At 38.3% G+C, this 17179-nt stretch overlaps 3 protein-coding genes across 3 annotated transcripts; 2 read left to right on the top strand and 1 right to left on the bottom strand.

Annotated features, from left to right (window-relative positions):
- The first annotated feature begins 870 nt into the window (after positions 1-870).
- Positions 871-1442, top strand: LOC122653218. Its single transcript, XM_043847168.1, has 2 exons — positions 871-1373; positions 1416-1442. Exon 1 carries the CDS (start codon positions 909-911, stop codon positions 1344-1346), a length of 438 nt encoding a protein of 145 aa, XP_043703103.1. The 5' UTR covers positions 871-908; the 3' UTR covers positions 1347-1373; positions 1416-1442.
- Positions 1443-2605: 1163 nt separating this feature from the next.
- Positions 2606-3637, top strand: LOC122652541 (probable BOI-related E3 ubiquitin-protein ligase 3). Its single transcript, XM_043846314.1, has 2 exons — positions 2606-2922; positions 3030-3637. The coding sequence occupies exons 1-2, from the start codon at positions 2611-2613 to the stop codon at positions 3570-3572; spliced, it is 855 nt and encodes a 284-aa protein (XP_043702249.1). The 5' UTR covers positions 2606-2610; the 3' UTR covers positions 3573-3637.
- Positions 3638-8437: 4800 nt separating this feature from the next.
- On the bottom strand, positions 8438-9298 carry LOC122650043 (probable glutathione S-transferase). Its single transcript, XM_043843340.1, has 2 exons — positions 8978-9298; positions 8438-8788 (listed from the first exon to the last, which is right to left on the bottom strand). The coding sequence occupies exons 1-2, from the start codon at positions 9296-9298 to the stop codon at positions 8438-8440; spliced, it is 672 nt and encodes a 223-aa protein (XP_043699275.1).
- Between the last annotated feature and the right edge of the window lie 7881 nt (positions 9299-17179).

Here is a 17179-nt window from a genome sequence, read left to right as displayed (position 1 = left end):
AAAGAAAGTTACACACAAGGGGAGGCAAAATGACCTCCCTGAGCCCCTCCTATTGGATACCTCTACGTGTCCCTTCATTGGGCCCTATGCTAGTATAGAGGTCACGTGACCAGGCAGCAAACCTATCCCCAAATAGTACTCCTTACAATACGATCTAGATGGACTTCCTGAGAGAGCTTACCATTAATAAAGGACATTGGACAAAGAAAGCATGAGAGAACTCATTAGCTACTCAAGCTAAAAATCATGTTGGCTTTGATCTGGATTCCCTAGCTTGGCTTAGATACGAAAACAGATCTTCTACGATGCGTTGCCCCATCTTGCCTGTGTTGCGCAGACACAAGACTGTGCACAATGACCGCCTTAGGCAGGGGTAAGGCGGTCATTACGCGTGGTCCTATGTTTGCACAGCACAGACCGGACGAGCTGCACCGTAGGAGATCTGGATCCCATAGATACATAATTGAGGATAAAAGAGGCGCCATTAATGGTAAATATATTTAGAAACGTTAATGCACATGGTTTAGCAAATACTAATCTAATCTCAAATATAAACGTGTCAACATGTATTTTTTTGGGTAGGAAGTAGTAGGAAAATGAGCATTTCCAAATGCACATGCACGGGTCACAAACGGATGCGATCTCATCTAATCAGTGGGCCCCTAGTATCTAGTTGTTCAAAGGACTCATGCGGACCAACATTTGCTTTGTAAATTGCTCCCTTAAAAGCTTCTAGTTGGTGAGATTTTCCATCACCTACTTACATGGATCACATGTAACCATCTTTTTCTAATTCCAAGTCTCCTCTTCTCGAACCTTATATAAACCCCTCATCACCTTCCCTCTACTCCATCTCATGCTTTATTTCCATCAACACAAGACCGAAAAGAGTTTCAAAGGTGCAAACTATGGCTTCAGAAATGATCATAAAATACAGAGAGAAAGCAGAGATCATCCATGGCGAGGAGCTATGCAAGAAGAGATCAACTGAGCTCTTAGAAGAGATGATGTTGCCCAACAATTTGCTACCAGTGGAGGAGATGGAGGAAGTGGGTGTCAACAAAGAAGATGGCTTCTTCTGGTTGAAGCTGAAGAAAGCCCAGAAGTACAAATTCCCCAAAGTTGGTGACACCCTCTATGCTACAGAAATCGCAGGCTTCATCGAACCTCGTCGTCTTAAAAACTTGAAAGGAGTGACTGCTAAGGAGTTAATGCTCACCTTCACCATCACTGAAATTTATATCGATGATCCTTCCTCTGGGAAGATCAACTTCAAGACTGCTAGTGGTTTTTCTCGTAAACACCCCATCTCTTGCTTTGAGCTCCCAAAATCAGACAAGAAATGAAACACCACTTCAAAAAAATTTCCCATTGTTTAGGGGAAAGGAGAATTCAAATAAGATTAAGGAAAGGAGTGAATAAGTGTTGTTAGGTTAGTGGAGACTATAGGGGATTTGTAGTTCCTTATGCTTTGATACTAGTTCAAAGTTGTGTTTGGCTATGTTGGACGATTGAAAATTTTCTTTTATTCTAATCTTGATCTTTTATTCTATGTAATAAATGTAAAATTCTTATTGGGAATGACACGTTTGGCTTGCTTTTTACTCTTCTCCTTCCTCGATCTTTTCTTTTCTCATCTTTTTATGACTTTTGTGTTAGATTCAAATGATTTATGACAATAAGTCAAGGGGTCAATAATGTTTCAATGGAAAATTTAAGCCCAATTGGAAAAGGTGTTACTATACCTAGTAGAGAAAGATTGAAGAGAAATCATGGGAGTAGAATATCCTAGTTGCCTACTAAGTAAAAGGGATATGATTGGGATAAAATTGAAATTACATAAAAATTAGGGAAATTTACACATACCATCCCTGAGGTTTGACGAAAGGATATTTTCATCCCCTAAGTTTGGAAAATTCTATGTACTCCCCTGAGGTTTGCAAACGGTAACAAATAAGCCCATTATGTTAGTTCATGACTAACATGGTTAAAAATTAGACTTGAACTGATGGAATTGCCCTTACAAGAAAAAAAAAAAAAAAAACAAAACCTGCAACTCATATTCCCCAATTGATTTTGGAAAATATGAATTGCAAGTTTCAAAACCCTTTCAACTTTTAAAGAATTTAGGGTTTCAAATTGAGAAAAAAATCCCAAATCAAAACCCTTTTGAGCATCAAAGTTTTGATACCCAACCCAACCGATTCTTGACTGAAATCTAAGATAGAGGGAAAGGCAGAATGACCAAGGAGTTCGTCCATTTAAAGATATCGTGAATCAGAAGGTTACTTATAACAGGGATCCCACCACCTTTCTTTCCCTCTTGGGTTTTTTTCGGTTTCTTCACACATATCAAAACCAGAACAGAAGCGAACAAGAAGAAGGAAAAAGAGGAAAAAAAAGAGAAGAATTTGGCTGGAGAAGTGGAAATCACGCGTGCCTTCTGATCCATCCAACTGCACTACTTACTACAACAACAACAACAACTGATATCCCCTTATACCCAGTACCCCCAACTAGTCCTAACAACCTCTTTGAGTTTCTTTCTTCCCTGGAGCGAAAGGAAGAAAAGAGAGTGAGTTTTGGTGATTTAGTTCTAATTTTGTTCTCATGATGGCTGTTCAAGAGCAGCAGTATCCGGAGAATCTGGGTTTTCCTTTGTTCGGATTGCAGGAATGGATGGATTCCTGTTGTGGTGGTAGTGTTGGGTTTAATGATTTATATTTCAATCCTCAACAGCAAGAACAGATGCAGCAGTTACAGAATCTCAATATACAGAGAAATCAGACCTTGGGTTTCGAAAATAGTCCGGTGGTTTCTTCTTCTTCCAATGGTAATCTTGTTTCAATGGCTTTCTCAGAGTCTTTAGCTGCTCAGATTGATAAGCAAGCATTGGAGATTGATCGTTTTATTCTATTACAGGTAAAAAGGAATTGCATCTATTTTTTTATTGATTGTTCTGTATATGATTGATTACAGTATCTTATTTTGATGTTTCTGTTCTGTTTATTTGGTGGGAAAAAACACAGAATGAGAGACTCAGATCAGCTTTACATGAACAAAGGAAGCAACAAATGGCGACCCTTCTAAAAAAGATGGAATCAAAGGCGTTGAGCTTACTGAAATGGAAGGATGAAGACATTGCAAGAGCGGCCAAAAGAACAATAGAACTGGAAGAATGCTTGAGAAAGGTAGAAATGGAGAACCAAGCTTGGCGAAAAGTCGCTAAAGAGAACAAGGCCATGGTTGTGGCTCTGAATAATACACTGGAACAAGTGAAAGAGAACGCTTGCTGCTTTCCTTCTGCCGAAGCAGATGACGCAGAGTCTTTTTGCGATGTCTCTCCGGAGCATAACAGGGAAGAGAAAGGAAGAGAAGAAGCCAGATACAATGAAGAACAGGAACCAATGAGAAAGATGGCTTGTAAGGTCTGCAATTCTCGAAGGTCGTGCGTCCTTTTCCTCCCTTGGACGAGGCATCTGTGTTCGTGCAAGTCTTGCGAAGCCTTCCTCGATTCTTGCCCTGTCTGCAATTCTTTAAAAAATGCAAGCATGGAGGTCTTCTTGTTATAGGAAAACAAAAAAGAACATTAACATATTTTCCTTTCTTTCGTTCTTTCTTCTCAACTCGTCCTTTACTTGGGAAGATGATAAAGGACATTAAAACTCAACCATGCCTACAAGGATACTTGCAACTCATCTTCCCCAATCGATTTGGGGGAGATGAGTTGCAGGTGTTTTTTTTCTTTGTATGGGCAATTTTGTCATTTCACGCCATGTTTTTAACATTGCTAGTCATGAATTGACGGAATGGGCTTATTTGTTACCGTTTGCAAATCTCAGGGGGTACACAGAATTTTCCAAAACTGGGGGGGTGAAAATATCCTTTCGTCAAACCTCAGGGGTGGTATGTGTAAATTTCCTTAAAAATTATGGATTAAGTTTTCCTCCACCATCCTAGTGTTCAGTGTTTACAAACCCTTCCTAGGGTTTTTGGTATGTTTCAAAATACCCTCCCGAGACTCATTCACCCCCTCTCCCACCCTCTCTTCCCCCCCTAAAAATGGAAATCTTGTAAATCTTGAAGCAATTCGATAAAAAAATATTAAAGGTTAATCACATCTATGCTACCTAATATTTAGAGAAATTATATTTGGGGTACATCACATATGTTATAGTAAGTTTTGTATACCTTACATTCCCTAAATATTATGTTTAGCGTTTCTTAAATGTTATGTTTGGGATACATTTTTTTTTCCCATATATATAATTTTAACTATTGAAATTATGTTTTGGCGATATTAATTTCCTCTCCTTTGCTGACAAATCGGTTGCAACAGTCACTTGGAATGGTGAAAGAGAGAAAACCATGAGAAGAAAATATATCAAATTGAACCCTAATGTATCCTTTCTCTAGGTCAAACCATCTCCCTATTGGAATGTATTTATTTGTAACCAAAAAAAATTACGCCCAATTCTGGCCCATGGACTCCTTAAGGAAGCCCAGAACCATCTGAAGTGGGTTTGGCTGAGGTCCCATTTAGGTTGGTGCGGTCCACATCTCGATCTGAGCCATGTTTTCATCACACTAATCAAGCGAAAATCTGGGATGAGTTGAACCAGATTTTGTAGTATTGAGCAAAAACTTCAACCTAGCCGAACAGACCTTTTTCTGGATATAGCAACTAGCTAGTTGGGCCAATTATACATTTGGAAGGTAGGCTCAGGCTGGCCCAATTTGAAACTGATCGATGACTCAGCCCTAAATAATCTGATGAAGAAAACTTCCAAGCAAGACTTGTTCTTCCCTAAATACGACTACTGGGTCTACAAATCCCCACAATCTTATTTCCTACGGAAATAAGTTCGACTTTGTTTTTCAAATTTTTTTTGATTTGTTTATTTTGAAATTGAATGATAATTTTGGTAATTCGTGTATAAAAGGAAGTAAAAAAGAAGAGGTTCCCAATCCACGTCAGCGATCCGTGTGAACCTCTTACGGTTAAATATGGACAATCCGATTGTAAGCCATTTTGGCGATCCCCATTTCCCCAGCCGTCGATGTTATCACAAAACTCCCTTTGTAACTTATATTTGACCATCCTCATCTTTCGCAGAAGGTCAGAACTGTTCTCTCTCTCCGTCTCTGGTCTCGGTCTCCTCTCTCTTTCTCTCGTTCTATTTTTGTTGTATAGTTGTAGTTAGTTGTCTCGGTATTCTTATTTCTCACTTCCATGGCTACAGAAGAGAAGAGGTGAATAAGCCTCATTCACTAAACCTAGTTTTGCTGTTATGTGATTTGGGCCTAGAAATTTCCCTTCTTGGATCTAGTACTGGTGGGTCTGTAGGCAGAAGTCTTTGGTTATCACATCGATAATATGGTGCAACTTCTCTTGAAATGGTATGGTGTTTGGAATTGTTTGGCTTGGGTGATGTCGGGAATTTTAAAATTTTGATGCTTTCATATTTGGGTTTTAAATAGAACTGAGCTGTTATCATAGGAGCAACAAAACAATGCTTCTCCAACGAAAGAGCTGGAATTTCAACGAGGTGCACGTAGCGCAGTTAGATCAGCCCACGGTTGAGGAGATGCCTCCCAATATAACTGGCTCTACTTCATTGTTAGTGCTTTTTCTCTTATCCCGTCAATCTTTGGTTTAAATTTTTTTTTATTTTTTTATTATTTTAACTTATTTTTCTTCTGATTGCTACAGCTTCTGCGAAACAATAAAGAAGTTTGCGACTTACAAAAAGTAAAGTATTGGGGGATTTGGAAGATCTTATTGCAATAACCCGAAATTGCAATAACCCGAAAGTATTATAAGATTTGACTCTTAAGACCGATGGAGTGGTGGATTGAAGGATCGTGTGGTTACTTTCTTGGATTATTCTAGGAAAGTTTGGAAAGAAGTCGAAGAGATGGACAACCAAACGAACGTTCTGATGGAGTTTTCGAGAGCTAGAGAGATAAACAATAAGGAAGAAGACGAAGAAGAAGTTTTGATGGACCAAGAGGAAGTTCAGGAAGAAGACAAAGAGGAAGTTCTGATGGACGAAGGGGAAGTTCTGTGGCTGCTTTGGAAGGGTACTCGAAAGTGCGTTGCTGCTTAAGAACAATCCGGCGATTATTGATGGTGCCAATCGGAAGCGAGCAGAAGAAATTGTCCTATCAACAGCTGTTAATGGAAGAGAATATGATGGTACCATTCCGCAGCCAGTGGAAGAGCCATAAGTCCGTTAGAGATGAAGCAACATGAAGAATTACGAAGATGATTTCGTCATGGGTTTAACACCGGTAGCTGAAATTGAATTTTTTTTTTTTTGTTTTCTTTTGTCTTGGATTAAACACTAGTGACTTAAATTGAATTTTTACCCCTCCCCTCTTAATTACAGATTTTTTTTTTTTCTCTCCGTGCTGGTTTATATATTTGGCGAATCTATAAGATTTTATTTTACAGTTTGAAATAGTTGCATCAAGTTGGCAAATGAATGGAGGGTGTGCTTGAAAACTTACCACTATGGGTTTGTAAGGACAATTGAAAACCGCTGTTTTAACTTGGATTTCCAACTCAGTAACCAGGCAATTCCGGATTGGAAAATTAGTTAATTTACTCTCGACGGATTGACCGATGCAACTTGGTTTCAGAGGTTTTTCAATATCATAAGCCCCCGTCCCCTAATATATTATAGGGAAGCTATTTTCTGTACGAGAGTGTGACCTACGCCAACACTTTCATGTGTCTATCTCTCTCCTCCTTAAAATAAAGGGACAGAGATGTCTTTTCACATGAAAAGGAGAAAGATAGACTCATGGGAATGCTGGCATAAGCCACACACTCTCAAATAGAAAACTTTTTTCCTATAATATATAGACCCAATATGACACGGAAGGTGGCCACAAGGCTGCAGTCTTTAGGAATGATTTATCATTGTTATTTGTCTATCTATATATTTTTTGGACTTCATGATTTTCTGTATTTTTTATATATATATTTTTTCATAATTAAATTTACATATAGATTCACTGATTCACTGGTTAATTAGATAGAATCTCCAAAAGTAACTCGGATCGGCTGACTGCCAAATTAGTCTCAGTTTCCTGCTTTTGAAGCACTGGGTCCTACAGCTACCGTACAAGTTTATGAAGTCAAGTTTTTTTGCTTGAATCCAATTTTTGGTAGGTTTGAATATTGTTTGTGATGCGAAAGGCATACTGTGGCATTGCCGTTTCAATTGGGGATCGTGATCCTCTATGGTGTGTTGTCCGTAGTGATCTGAACAGCGAACAAATAAGGCGAGGTATAATGATTGTCTTACTCCCGTTCGGACAAGGTGCTTGGGTAGGGGTAAGACGGTCATCATGCCTTGCCTTATTTGTGTGTCACTTAGACTGCTACGGGCAGACACATCGTAGAAGATCTAAATTCTTCAATTGGTCTTTTATTGTTTTGGATTTGTGTAGTTAAAAAATTAGGTTTTAACTTAGATGAATCACTTGCGTCAGGTAAAATTTTTGGAAAACTTGATCAAGACTCATGTAGATTCGACGAAGGTAGAAAAAAACCCAAAAATTAACAAGACTTAGTTATTCATCTTGTGTATGGGTTGGTAAAAACAATGAAAGAACTTGAGGCATTCCCAGCAGCTGAAAAATAAAGAGGCAAAGATTATGGTTGGTATCAATCGTAATTGAAGGCAACGGCAGTGGTCAATACCGTGTACAAGGAGTTTGAATTATGACATGCTACTCTAGAAGACACAACACACACTGACACATTCATTATCCTCCATGCATAAATATCTTCGCCCCAACTACCAAGCGGTTCGTAATCTCGGATCGGATGGATCAAAATTGTTTGGATCAGATCATCCATATTGACTTAGACCATATCCAAATAAGGATCGACCCTGAACGGTATTAGTGGATTGTTCCCCGCATCAGTCAACTTGATTGGATCACCTGAATCTTGGGATCAAATCGATGGATATCGGGCATTACGATTCAAAAATGATTTGTATCTTGGCATTGGATCGATTGATTCACCCGGATCAGTCGATTTATTCGGATTGGATCGATATTGACCGTGATTTTTTTATTTACTTTTATAAAGGGAAAATTACAAAAAAAAAACCTATAGTTTGCAAAAATTACACCGATCCCCTTAGCATACGAATTATTAAGAAATTAACAGTAATTTACCATGATTACAATAATATGTGGGAATTAGGACTCCCCATGATCTGATAAGTCAATGAACTGTCCCTAAGTTTCAACTATTCTAGCCCTGCCTTACTTGGTTACTCCCACCAACCTATATATAACTGGAAGAAAAGAGATTAAAAAAATAATAATAATAATCAAAAGAGGAACTTTATTTGAAATCCATGATTCTCACACTAGCTAATACTCCTCTGTATCTGTCCTCCCATCTAAATATCTAATCCACACCTAACTTCTTTCTCATTTGAAGAGCGAAATCATAGATCTTGAGTGAATCAGGAAGAGACTTAGCCACACTTTCCTTCTTCTCCATGCACCTCTTGCCCCATTCAATCAATTTTGGACACTCCGCCTCTATGTCGAAATGGACTAAAGTCTCCATGGAATAAAACCAGGAGTAGAAGGCCACAAAACTCAAATCCAAGAACCCAAAATTGTCACCACCAAAGTAAGGCTTGTCTCCAAGTTCTTCTTCCAAGACCTTCAATGCCTCTATGAATTCCTTCTTAGCCTTCTCTTGTTCTTCTCCTTTTGGGCTCCTCAATATTCCCATCACACTGCTGAAAACCTGCAATTTAATTAATTCACACAAATAAAGAAGATACCATGTAAAATTTCTATCCCAAAAGTTCGAATTGATCGATAAAAGATTATTTCGTAGCAGACGAATTCCCAGGTGTAATGAAAATTCAGAAAGAAAAGATGATGATGATGATGCAAGCATAGCTTAATTAGAGTAAGAGAATTAAGTAAGTACCTTCTTGTCGATGTAGTCAGCCCAGAACCTGGCCTGGGCTCGTTGGTAAGGATCAGAAGGCAACAATGGAGGAGCTTTGTCGTCCTTCCATGTCTCGTCAATGTATTGAACAATGGCGAGAGATTCACAGATGGGTTTTCCATTATGGATCAAGACAGGGATCTTCTTATGAATTGGGTTCATCTGCAGGAGAAGAGGACTTTTGTCTTGGAGGTTCTCTTCCCTGTATTGGTATTCCACACTTTTCTCATCCAAGGCGATTCTCACTCTGCTCCCAAAGGGACTGACCCAAGCATTCAAGAGAACCACCTCGTCTGCCATTGTTACTGAATCGAAAATAGAAGCTTTGTTGGAAGCTTTTATGAAGCCGGTTTGTGTTTTGTGTATTAAACCATGTAGCTGAAGGGGTGTATTTATAGAGATTTAATTTGATCTAAAACTTACTTAAATTAACCCGGCCACAAGTAACAAAATTGTGTCTTCTTGCATTCCATGTTAATTAATTAGATTTCTAGAAACTTCGATCTGAAGTACTACTGATGTTCATCATCGGTTACGTCATCCATGAATTGAATAAAGCTGGTTTTTGCGGTTGGGTTGTGGAGAATGGATCCACAATTTGAAAAAGAAAAAAACGAAAGAAAGAACCTTTAGACATCAGCGCTGACTTCAAAGTTTGATTTACTCTACGTTATGATATGATATGAGGGGGGCAATGGCCGTTGGATCCAAAAACAATCCCTCCCATAATAATCAATGGTAGGTCAAAAGAGTGGTGCTCAAGGTATCTACAGTGTTTTCTCTTTTATATGATTATATGATTATTAAATAGGAGAAATAAAGCCACCCGTTGCGTCAGACATGCCGCCCATGCGCCTTGATAATGATCATCGCACTTTCTCTTCGAACCCCGAAAATGATCAGGGGTGCATCGATAATTTCACATACATTATTGTATTAGGGAGATGGGGGGGACCGTGGTTTGTAATTTTGGGATCACATTGGTATCGGCTGAGGCCAATCCTAAATATTGACCGATCCAATATTGATCCGCTGGTACGACCCAAGGGTTAAAAAAATGATAAAAATCACTGGTTGATCCTGATGATCGACTCTAGGTGATCCAGATCGGTATCAACTATAAGGGTATTTATGTAATATCCCTTCATATGTTCTAATATAATCCTACTTGTATTAATGTCCAGGCTGTGAGGGGCAATCTAGTAATTAGCCCATCTGACCTAAACCCTAGTTTCCCTATATATACTAGCTGGAGGCAACAGTCTGGGTATTCCAAACTAGATACTCAGGGTGTAATGCTTTAAGCAACCTTGTGCTTAAACCCTAACCCTAACAATCTTATAGCATTAGGATATTTATTTCCCTGCGATCAAGATCGACTTTGGATTTTGAATTTACAATTTGTTTTTGAGAGATCGTTTTGGCGTTCGTCATTCTCGTTCACGACTTTTGTCCAACTGTTCGTACATCATCTTCGATCTAACTCGAGCCAGCAAACGATTTTGGAGAACGCAACTGTGAGCAGATTTCGTCTCAGAGAAGTTACTCGATCGATTTCTCTTTTGTTTATTAATTTATAAAGGACAAAAGAGTTAAATCAGATTTCTCTCTCTTATTTTTATTGTTTCCATATTCAAAGCTTTAGTTTCTGATTCCACACGGTCAAAACAAGTGCAGTTTTTTATCCTTTTGTAATCATAAAGCTTTAGCTTATGATTTGAATGCTTGTTTAAAACAAAAAAAATAAATAAATAAATATGTGGAAAGCTACGGAAAAGTTGAAGTGGTCTTTGGTACTTTATTTGATTTGACAGAAAGGTTTGGTGTTTTGAAAAAAAAAAAAAAGAAGATACTTTTGATTTGATTTATCAAATCTTATTGGGTTCGGCCAATATCTACCAGCAGCCAATACTAACGGGTACGGTACCAGCGCCGACACCACTGTAACTCCGCGATCTTTTTTTCTGTCATCTAAATCCAGGGTTCTCCATCTCAGGTGTGACTGTTCCTTGAGCATTTATTATTTTTTTATTTGAACTTTTGCTTGGGCATATAAACAAATCACTTAATATGGAGAAACACGCTGTTCCAATTGAGATGATCAAATTGGAAAGCTTTAGTGGCTCTGAATTCAGTTCTTGGAAAAGAAGGACTCAGTTTGGACTGAACTACCTCAATATTTTTTACACTCTAGTAAATAAATTTTCTGATTGTACGGACCTAACTGAAGCCCAATGGATAAGTGATGAGGACTTTTGTAAAGACTATCTATTGAACTGCCTATCAGATAGGCTGTCAAAGACCTATAGTAAATATGAGACTGCAAAAGAGATTTGGAAAAACTTAGAAGCCCAATTCAAAAAGGAGGAGGACCTATCAAAAACTCACTTGGTTGACAAGTTTATGGACTTCAAGTTTCAAGAAGATAAGGAGATACTTTCACAAGTAACAGACTTTGAGAGCTTGAGAACAAAATTGAACCAAGAAAACATCCCCGTTGTTGATGCATTCTTAGTGGGCGCAATTATCTTTAAGTTACCCTCTACCTGGCATTCCTTTAAAATTGAGATGCACAGAAAGAAAATATAAGTGGGGCTGGATGATCTCAAACGGTTCATTAGAATTGAAGATGAGAACAGAGCCAGGAATAACTTGGAGATGGTGAAACAACAACAGGCATCTGCCAATTTGGTTTTACAATCCAAGAAATATCCTAGGCAGTCCAAGCCACCTAAGAAAGAACCCCAATAGTTGGAGGCCAAAAAGACTAATTTTAAAAAGAGGGGCAAGTGCCGCAACTGTGGAAAGTGGGGTCACTATGCATCTGAGTGTAGGGGTCCTAAGAAAGGGAACACTGACACACCACAGAAGGAAGTTCACATGCTGGTGGACAAGACTGAGCCTACTAACTTTGTTGCCATGATTGGCAAGGGTAAGGGGTTAGCCAGTACATCTTCAGATTGGTGGTTAGACTCTGGAGCGACTTGTCATGTTTGCAATAACAAGGACCTGCTCACTGATGTTGTTCAAGTAGCAGAGACTGTCACTGTTGCAAATGAAAACGTCGTGGAAGTGGCTCAACAAGGGACAGTGAACCTGGTTCTATCATCAGGTAAAATATTAACTTTGAAAAATGTTAAAATCTTTCCTGATTTTGAAAAGAATTTAATTTCCATTGGAATTTTACATGATGCTGGCATGTCTATTACTTTTAGTTAGGGATGTAAATGGATAACCGAAATCCGAATCCGAATTCGCATCCGTATTCGTTTAGGGGCATCCGTATTCGTTTAGAGATATCCGGAAAATAATCCGAATACTCCGATTAAAATCCGTCCGAAAAAAAATCCGAATACTTAATAATAAAAAATTAAGTAAATAATGATTTTTAGGGTTTTTGAAGATTAAACAAGTTCTAGAATATGATGAAAAGAGAATCATGATCTAAGAGATATGGATTGAGAGAGAATTGTATCCGCTAGGGGGAGGAAGGTCCGGGTTACACAAGGCAGATATGTAAACGGATGGTCGAAAATCCGAATCCGATCCTCATCCGAATCCGTTTAGAGGTATCCGTATTCGGCCAGGGAATATCCGGCTCCGATCACATCCGATCCGTATCCGATCCGAATCCGATCCGTTTACATCCCTACTTTTAGTAGTGGTAGAGTAACATTGTCTGTTAACTCCTTTTATTTTGGATGTGCTTATAATGTGAATGGTATGTTTAGGTTGAGTTTAGCTAATGAGACAATAAACCAGGTTAACCATAATTCACTTGATCCCAAAATATTACATTGTAGGTTAGGACATGTGAACTATAAGAAAATGCTCAAACTAGCTAAAACTCATAATTTACCATTAGACACTTCAATTAGATTTAACAGATGTGAAGTGTGTGCTCAAACTAAAATAACTAGAAAACCGTTCAGACCGGTTTCTAGGAGCACTCAACTTCTTGAACTTATACATTCTGACATTTATGACTTTGAAAGCTACACAACTAGAGGAGGTCGGAAGTATTTGATAACATTTATAGATGATTTTTCTAGATATTGTCATTTATACCTGTTAAAATCTAAAGATGAAGCTTTTGAAAAATTTAAAATTTTCAAGAATAGGGTAAAAAATCAATTGAACTTGAAAATTAAAAGATTTAGAAGTGATAGGGGAGGAGAATACAAATTGATAGAGTTCAAGGAATTCTGTGCCTCTGCAGGCATAATCCTTAAAACTACTGCTCCTTACTCACCTCAATCAAATGGCATAGCTGAAAGAAAGAACAGGACGTTAACAGAGATGTTAAACTCCATGTTATTGACAGCTGACATGCCCTCTTGCTATTGGGGAGAAGCAGTGTTGACTGCAAATCACATTCTAAATAGACTACCACATTCAAAACTGACTTCTACACCTTATGAACTATGACATAATCATCCCTGTAGATATGACACTCTTAAGGTTTGGGGCTGTATAGCTTATGTTAGGATACAAGACCCTAGGAGACCTAAGGTGGGAACTAGAACAAACACTTGTGTATATCTAGGTTGTGCAGAAGACAGTGCTGCAGACCAGTTTTTGGATCTATCAACCAATGTGGTGATAGAATCTAGGGATGCTATATTCTTTGAGGATAAATTCCTTCGAGATAAAGGCCTGACCTTGCTTGGTCTGACTGAAATGGTTACAGAATCACCTTTGGAATCTGAACCAATTGTTTTTGACACTACTCCCACAATGCTCCTTGAATCAGAATCTAGAAGAATATCTACTAGAGATCGAGTACCTAAGAATTTTGGTGAGGATTTTGTGACCTACCATTTAGAGGCTGATCCATCCACCTATAAGGAAGCGATGAGATCTAGGGACTCACTGTTATGGAAAGAAGCCATTGATGAGGAAATGAGCTCTTTAATGCAGAATGAGACCTGGCACCTTGTTGATCTGCCTAGAGGGGCCAAAACAATAGGGTGTAAGTGGGTACTGAAGAAGAAACTTAATCCGGCTGGGTCTATAGCCAGGTATAAAGCACGGTTAGTAGCTAAGGGCTATAAACAGGTGAGAGGGATATATTATTTTGACATCTACTCCCCGGTCTGCCATTTGGCAACAATAAGGATTCTTCTTGCCATAGCATCTATTGAGCACTATGTTGTGCATCAAATGGATGTAAAAATGGCTTTCCTTAATGGAGACCTAACAGAAGAAATCTACATGAAGCAACCTGAAGGGTTTATCATGGAAGGTTCTGAAAAAAGAGTTTGTAAATTAAACAAATCTCTCTATGGTCTTAAACAAGCACCTAAATTGTGGCATGAGAAGTTTGACAAGACAGTAAAGAGCCTTGGTTTTTAAACCAGTAACTCAGATAAGTGCCTTTATTTTTTGTCTGAGTCAAACAAGGTCGCGATTATTTGCTTGTATGTAGACGACATGTTGATTCTAGGTTCTGATCTCTCTGTAGTGAGTGACATTAAAGAAACCTTGTCCAAAGAATTCGACATAAAAGATCTTAGTGTGGTAGACACCATTCTTGGAATGAGAGTAAGCTTCAGTGAGCAAGGGATCACCCTTAATCAGACTCATTACATTGAGAAGCTACTTTCTAGTTGGGGATACAGTGATTGTAAATCGATTGAGACACCCTATGACTATAACAAGCAGTTGAAACCTAACACAGGTGACACCGTGAATCAATTAGATTATTCTAAACTGATTGGTAGTCTCATGTATGCAATGAGTTGCACTAGGCCAGACTTTACGGTAGGCATGCTGAGTCGTTTCACTAGTAATCCTGAAAAAGAGCATTGGGATGCCCTATCGAGGCTGATGACATACCTTAAGGGTACTCAAGGTTATGCTTTATGTTATACTGGACATCCTCCAACTTTGGAAGAATATTCTGATGCATCTTGGTGCTCAGATTTGGGAGACAGCAGATCCACCAGTGGTTATGTATTTACACTAGGAGGAGCAGCTGTAGCATGAAAATCCAAAAGACAGACTAGTATTGCTCTGTCATCTATGGAATCGAAACTTTATGCTCTAGCTTTTGCGGGAGATGAAGCAGAGTGGATAAAGGATTTGATCATGGATATTCCATTGAGGAGTTTTAAGTTAAACTCTATATCTATATTCTGTGATAATCAAGCAATAAAGACGATTGTGAATAACTCACTCTTTAATGGTAAGAGGAGACACATCAGGCTGAAACAGGCCATGCTGAATTATAGAACAGAACAAGGGATTATCACTTTGATTGATGTGAGATCGAAGGATAATACGGCAGATGCCCTTACAAAGGGATTGAACAAAGATCGAACATTCAAAACTACAGGGGAGATGGGGTTAAAGACCATTTAGTCAGGTCTTAACCTAACCCAATATTATTTTGAATTATTCGAATCTCATCTAGCCTTGGTAAGCATTCGGGACAGTTTATATGTTTCAGATAACTTAGTTAGGTTACTAAGTATGGGGGTTTGTGAAACCATGCCAAACTTGATGGTGTAGCAAATTTTCATGTGAAGTCTCCTTACTTTGTTATTCCACAAAGGAATATTAAAAATGTCTGACATGTTTCAATGATATTGTGCTAGTCTTTATGTCATTCCAAATTTGATGACATGTCTTTCATAGTATGGTGTACCATTCCAAATTTGATGATACAACATAAATCTATGACTGATATGACGAATACAGTATTCCAAATGGAAACATGGTATGGTCCTTATGATAGAGACTATATAGGATCGAGTTCTTGTAAAGAAACTTGATGATGATGCTTATTGTTTTTTGATTTACCTTCAGCCATATATGAAATGTACTAAGTTCTTATTGTTGAACTAGATACTATTGTGCAAATGATTGAATTCATAATATCTTATGAAATTCATATTTGACAAATTACAGAGAATGGCGAAGATGAAGGAGAACGTTTGAATCTGGATCTCGATGAGGATGACTTACTTGATGAGTAAAGTCATATGGATTGCAAGGACTTTTTCTTTTGATTATTTCTTTTGGTTTAGCCACTTGCATGTGGAACTTCGGATTTATTGTTGGGTTTAGTTTTGATCTAAAACCCTAGTTTTATTTCTTGAAGTTTACTTATTCCTTATTTGATTTATTGGATTATTGATATTCAATTTATATTGATTCAATTACTGATTGAACAATGGTTCCTATACATGTGTAATGGATATATGTAGAACATAGGAGGAGATTGTAAGGGTATTTATGTAATATCTCTTCATATGTTCTAATATAATCCTACTTGTGTTAATGCCCAGGCTGTGAGGGGCAATCTAGTAATTAGCCCATCTGACCTAAACCCTAGTTTCCCTATATATACTAGCTGGAGGCAGCAGTCTGGGTATTCCAAACTAGATACTCAGGGTGTAATGCTTTAAGCAACCTTGTGCTTAAACCCTAACCCTAACATCAACCGGTACCAAACTTAATCACATTTCATGGGAAAAAAAAGAGATATAGAGGTGGATGATGAATGTGGAAATGAGGTTCAAACCCGAGAACTCACCAGGCCTAAGTGACTACCGCACTAGCCCATTCCAGCTGAGCTAGCACCTCGATCTCCAAAAAGATCCTGTCCAGCACCCTGTTCGGGCTGCATGTGCAGCGCCAGACAGAGTGAGGCGTGAAAAGACCGCCTCACCCTTGCTCGGGTAGGGGTGAGGCGGTCTTTTGATGCCTCACTCTGTCCGACGCTACATGTGCAACCCGAGCAGAGTGCTGGACAGGAGCCAAGTCCGCTCGATCTCCACCACTTTTGAATATTTTAAATTAAACTATTACAACCCACATTAATAATTTGATTATCTTAATTTGAAGGGCGAAACCTCAATTACACAATGTTTTGGAGCCAATTCGATACCTTTCCCATTTCAACTTTAAATTTACTTAATTAAGTTGAAACTTCACAGATTAGAAATTGAGAGGATAAACCATATTTTATCTTGGCCGGGCCGGGGTTGGTTGTGCACAACTTTTTCCCATTAAACATATAAAAGAGAGAGAGAAGATACTCTGGAATATTAATATTTAAACCATATTTATTAATTCAAAATGTGAAGTTGTTTTGACAGTTAATGATTCTTCCTTCCTACAATACCCAATCAAACAATAAGAAATTTACATTTCAATTTTTTTCATACACACTAG

Source organism: Telopea speciosissima, chromosome 2 (assembly GCF_018873765.1).
Source record: "Telopea speciosissima isolate NSW1024214 ecotype Mountain lineage chromosome 2, Tspe_v1, whole genome shotgun sequence".
Taxonomy (NCBI): Eukaryota; Viridiplantae; Streptophyta; class Magnoliopsida; order Proteales; family Proteaceae; genus Telopea; species Telopea speciosissima.
This window is presented reverse-complemented; position numbering and strand designations above follow the sequence as displayed.

What these genes read in the sequence shown, in the direction of transcription:
- LOC122653218 (XM_043847168.1), top strand. Translation starts at nt 909, where the DNA reads ATGGCTTCAGAAATGATCATAAAATACAGAGAGAAAGCAGAGATCATC.
- LOC122652541 (XM_043846314.1), top strand. Translation starts at nt 2,611, where the DNA reads ATGATGGCTGTTCAAGAGCAGCAGTATCCGGAGAATCTGGGTTTTCCT. An exon ending in ATCGTTTTATTCTATTACAG is followed by an intron (nt 2,923 to 3,029) that starts GTAAAAAGGAAT and finishes GAAAAAACACAG; the next exon opens with AATGAGAGACTCAGATCAGC.
- LOC122650043 (XM_043843340.1), bottom strand. Translation starts at nt 9,298, where the DNA reads ATGGCAGACGAGGTGGTTCTCTTGAATGCTTGGGTCAGTCCCTTTGGG. An exon ending in CTGACTACATCGACAAGAAG is followed by an intron (nt 8,789 to 8,977) that starts GTACTTACTTAA and finishes ATTAAATTGCAG; the next exon opens with GTTTTCAGCAGTGTGATGGG.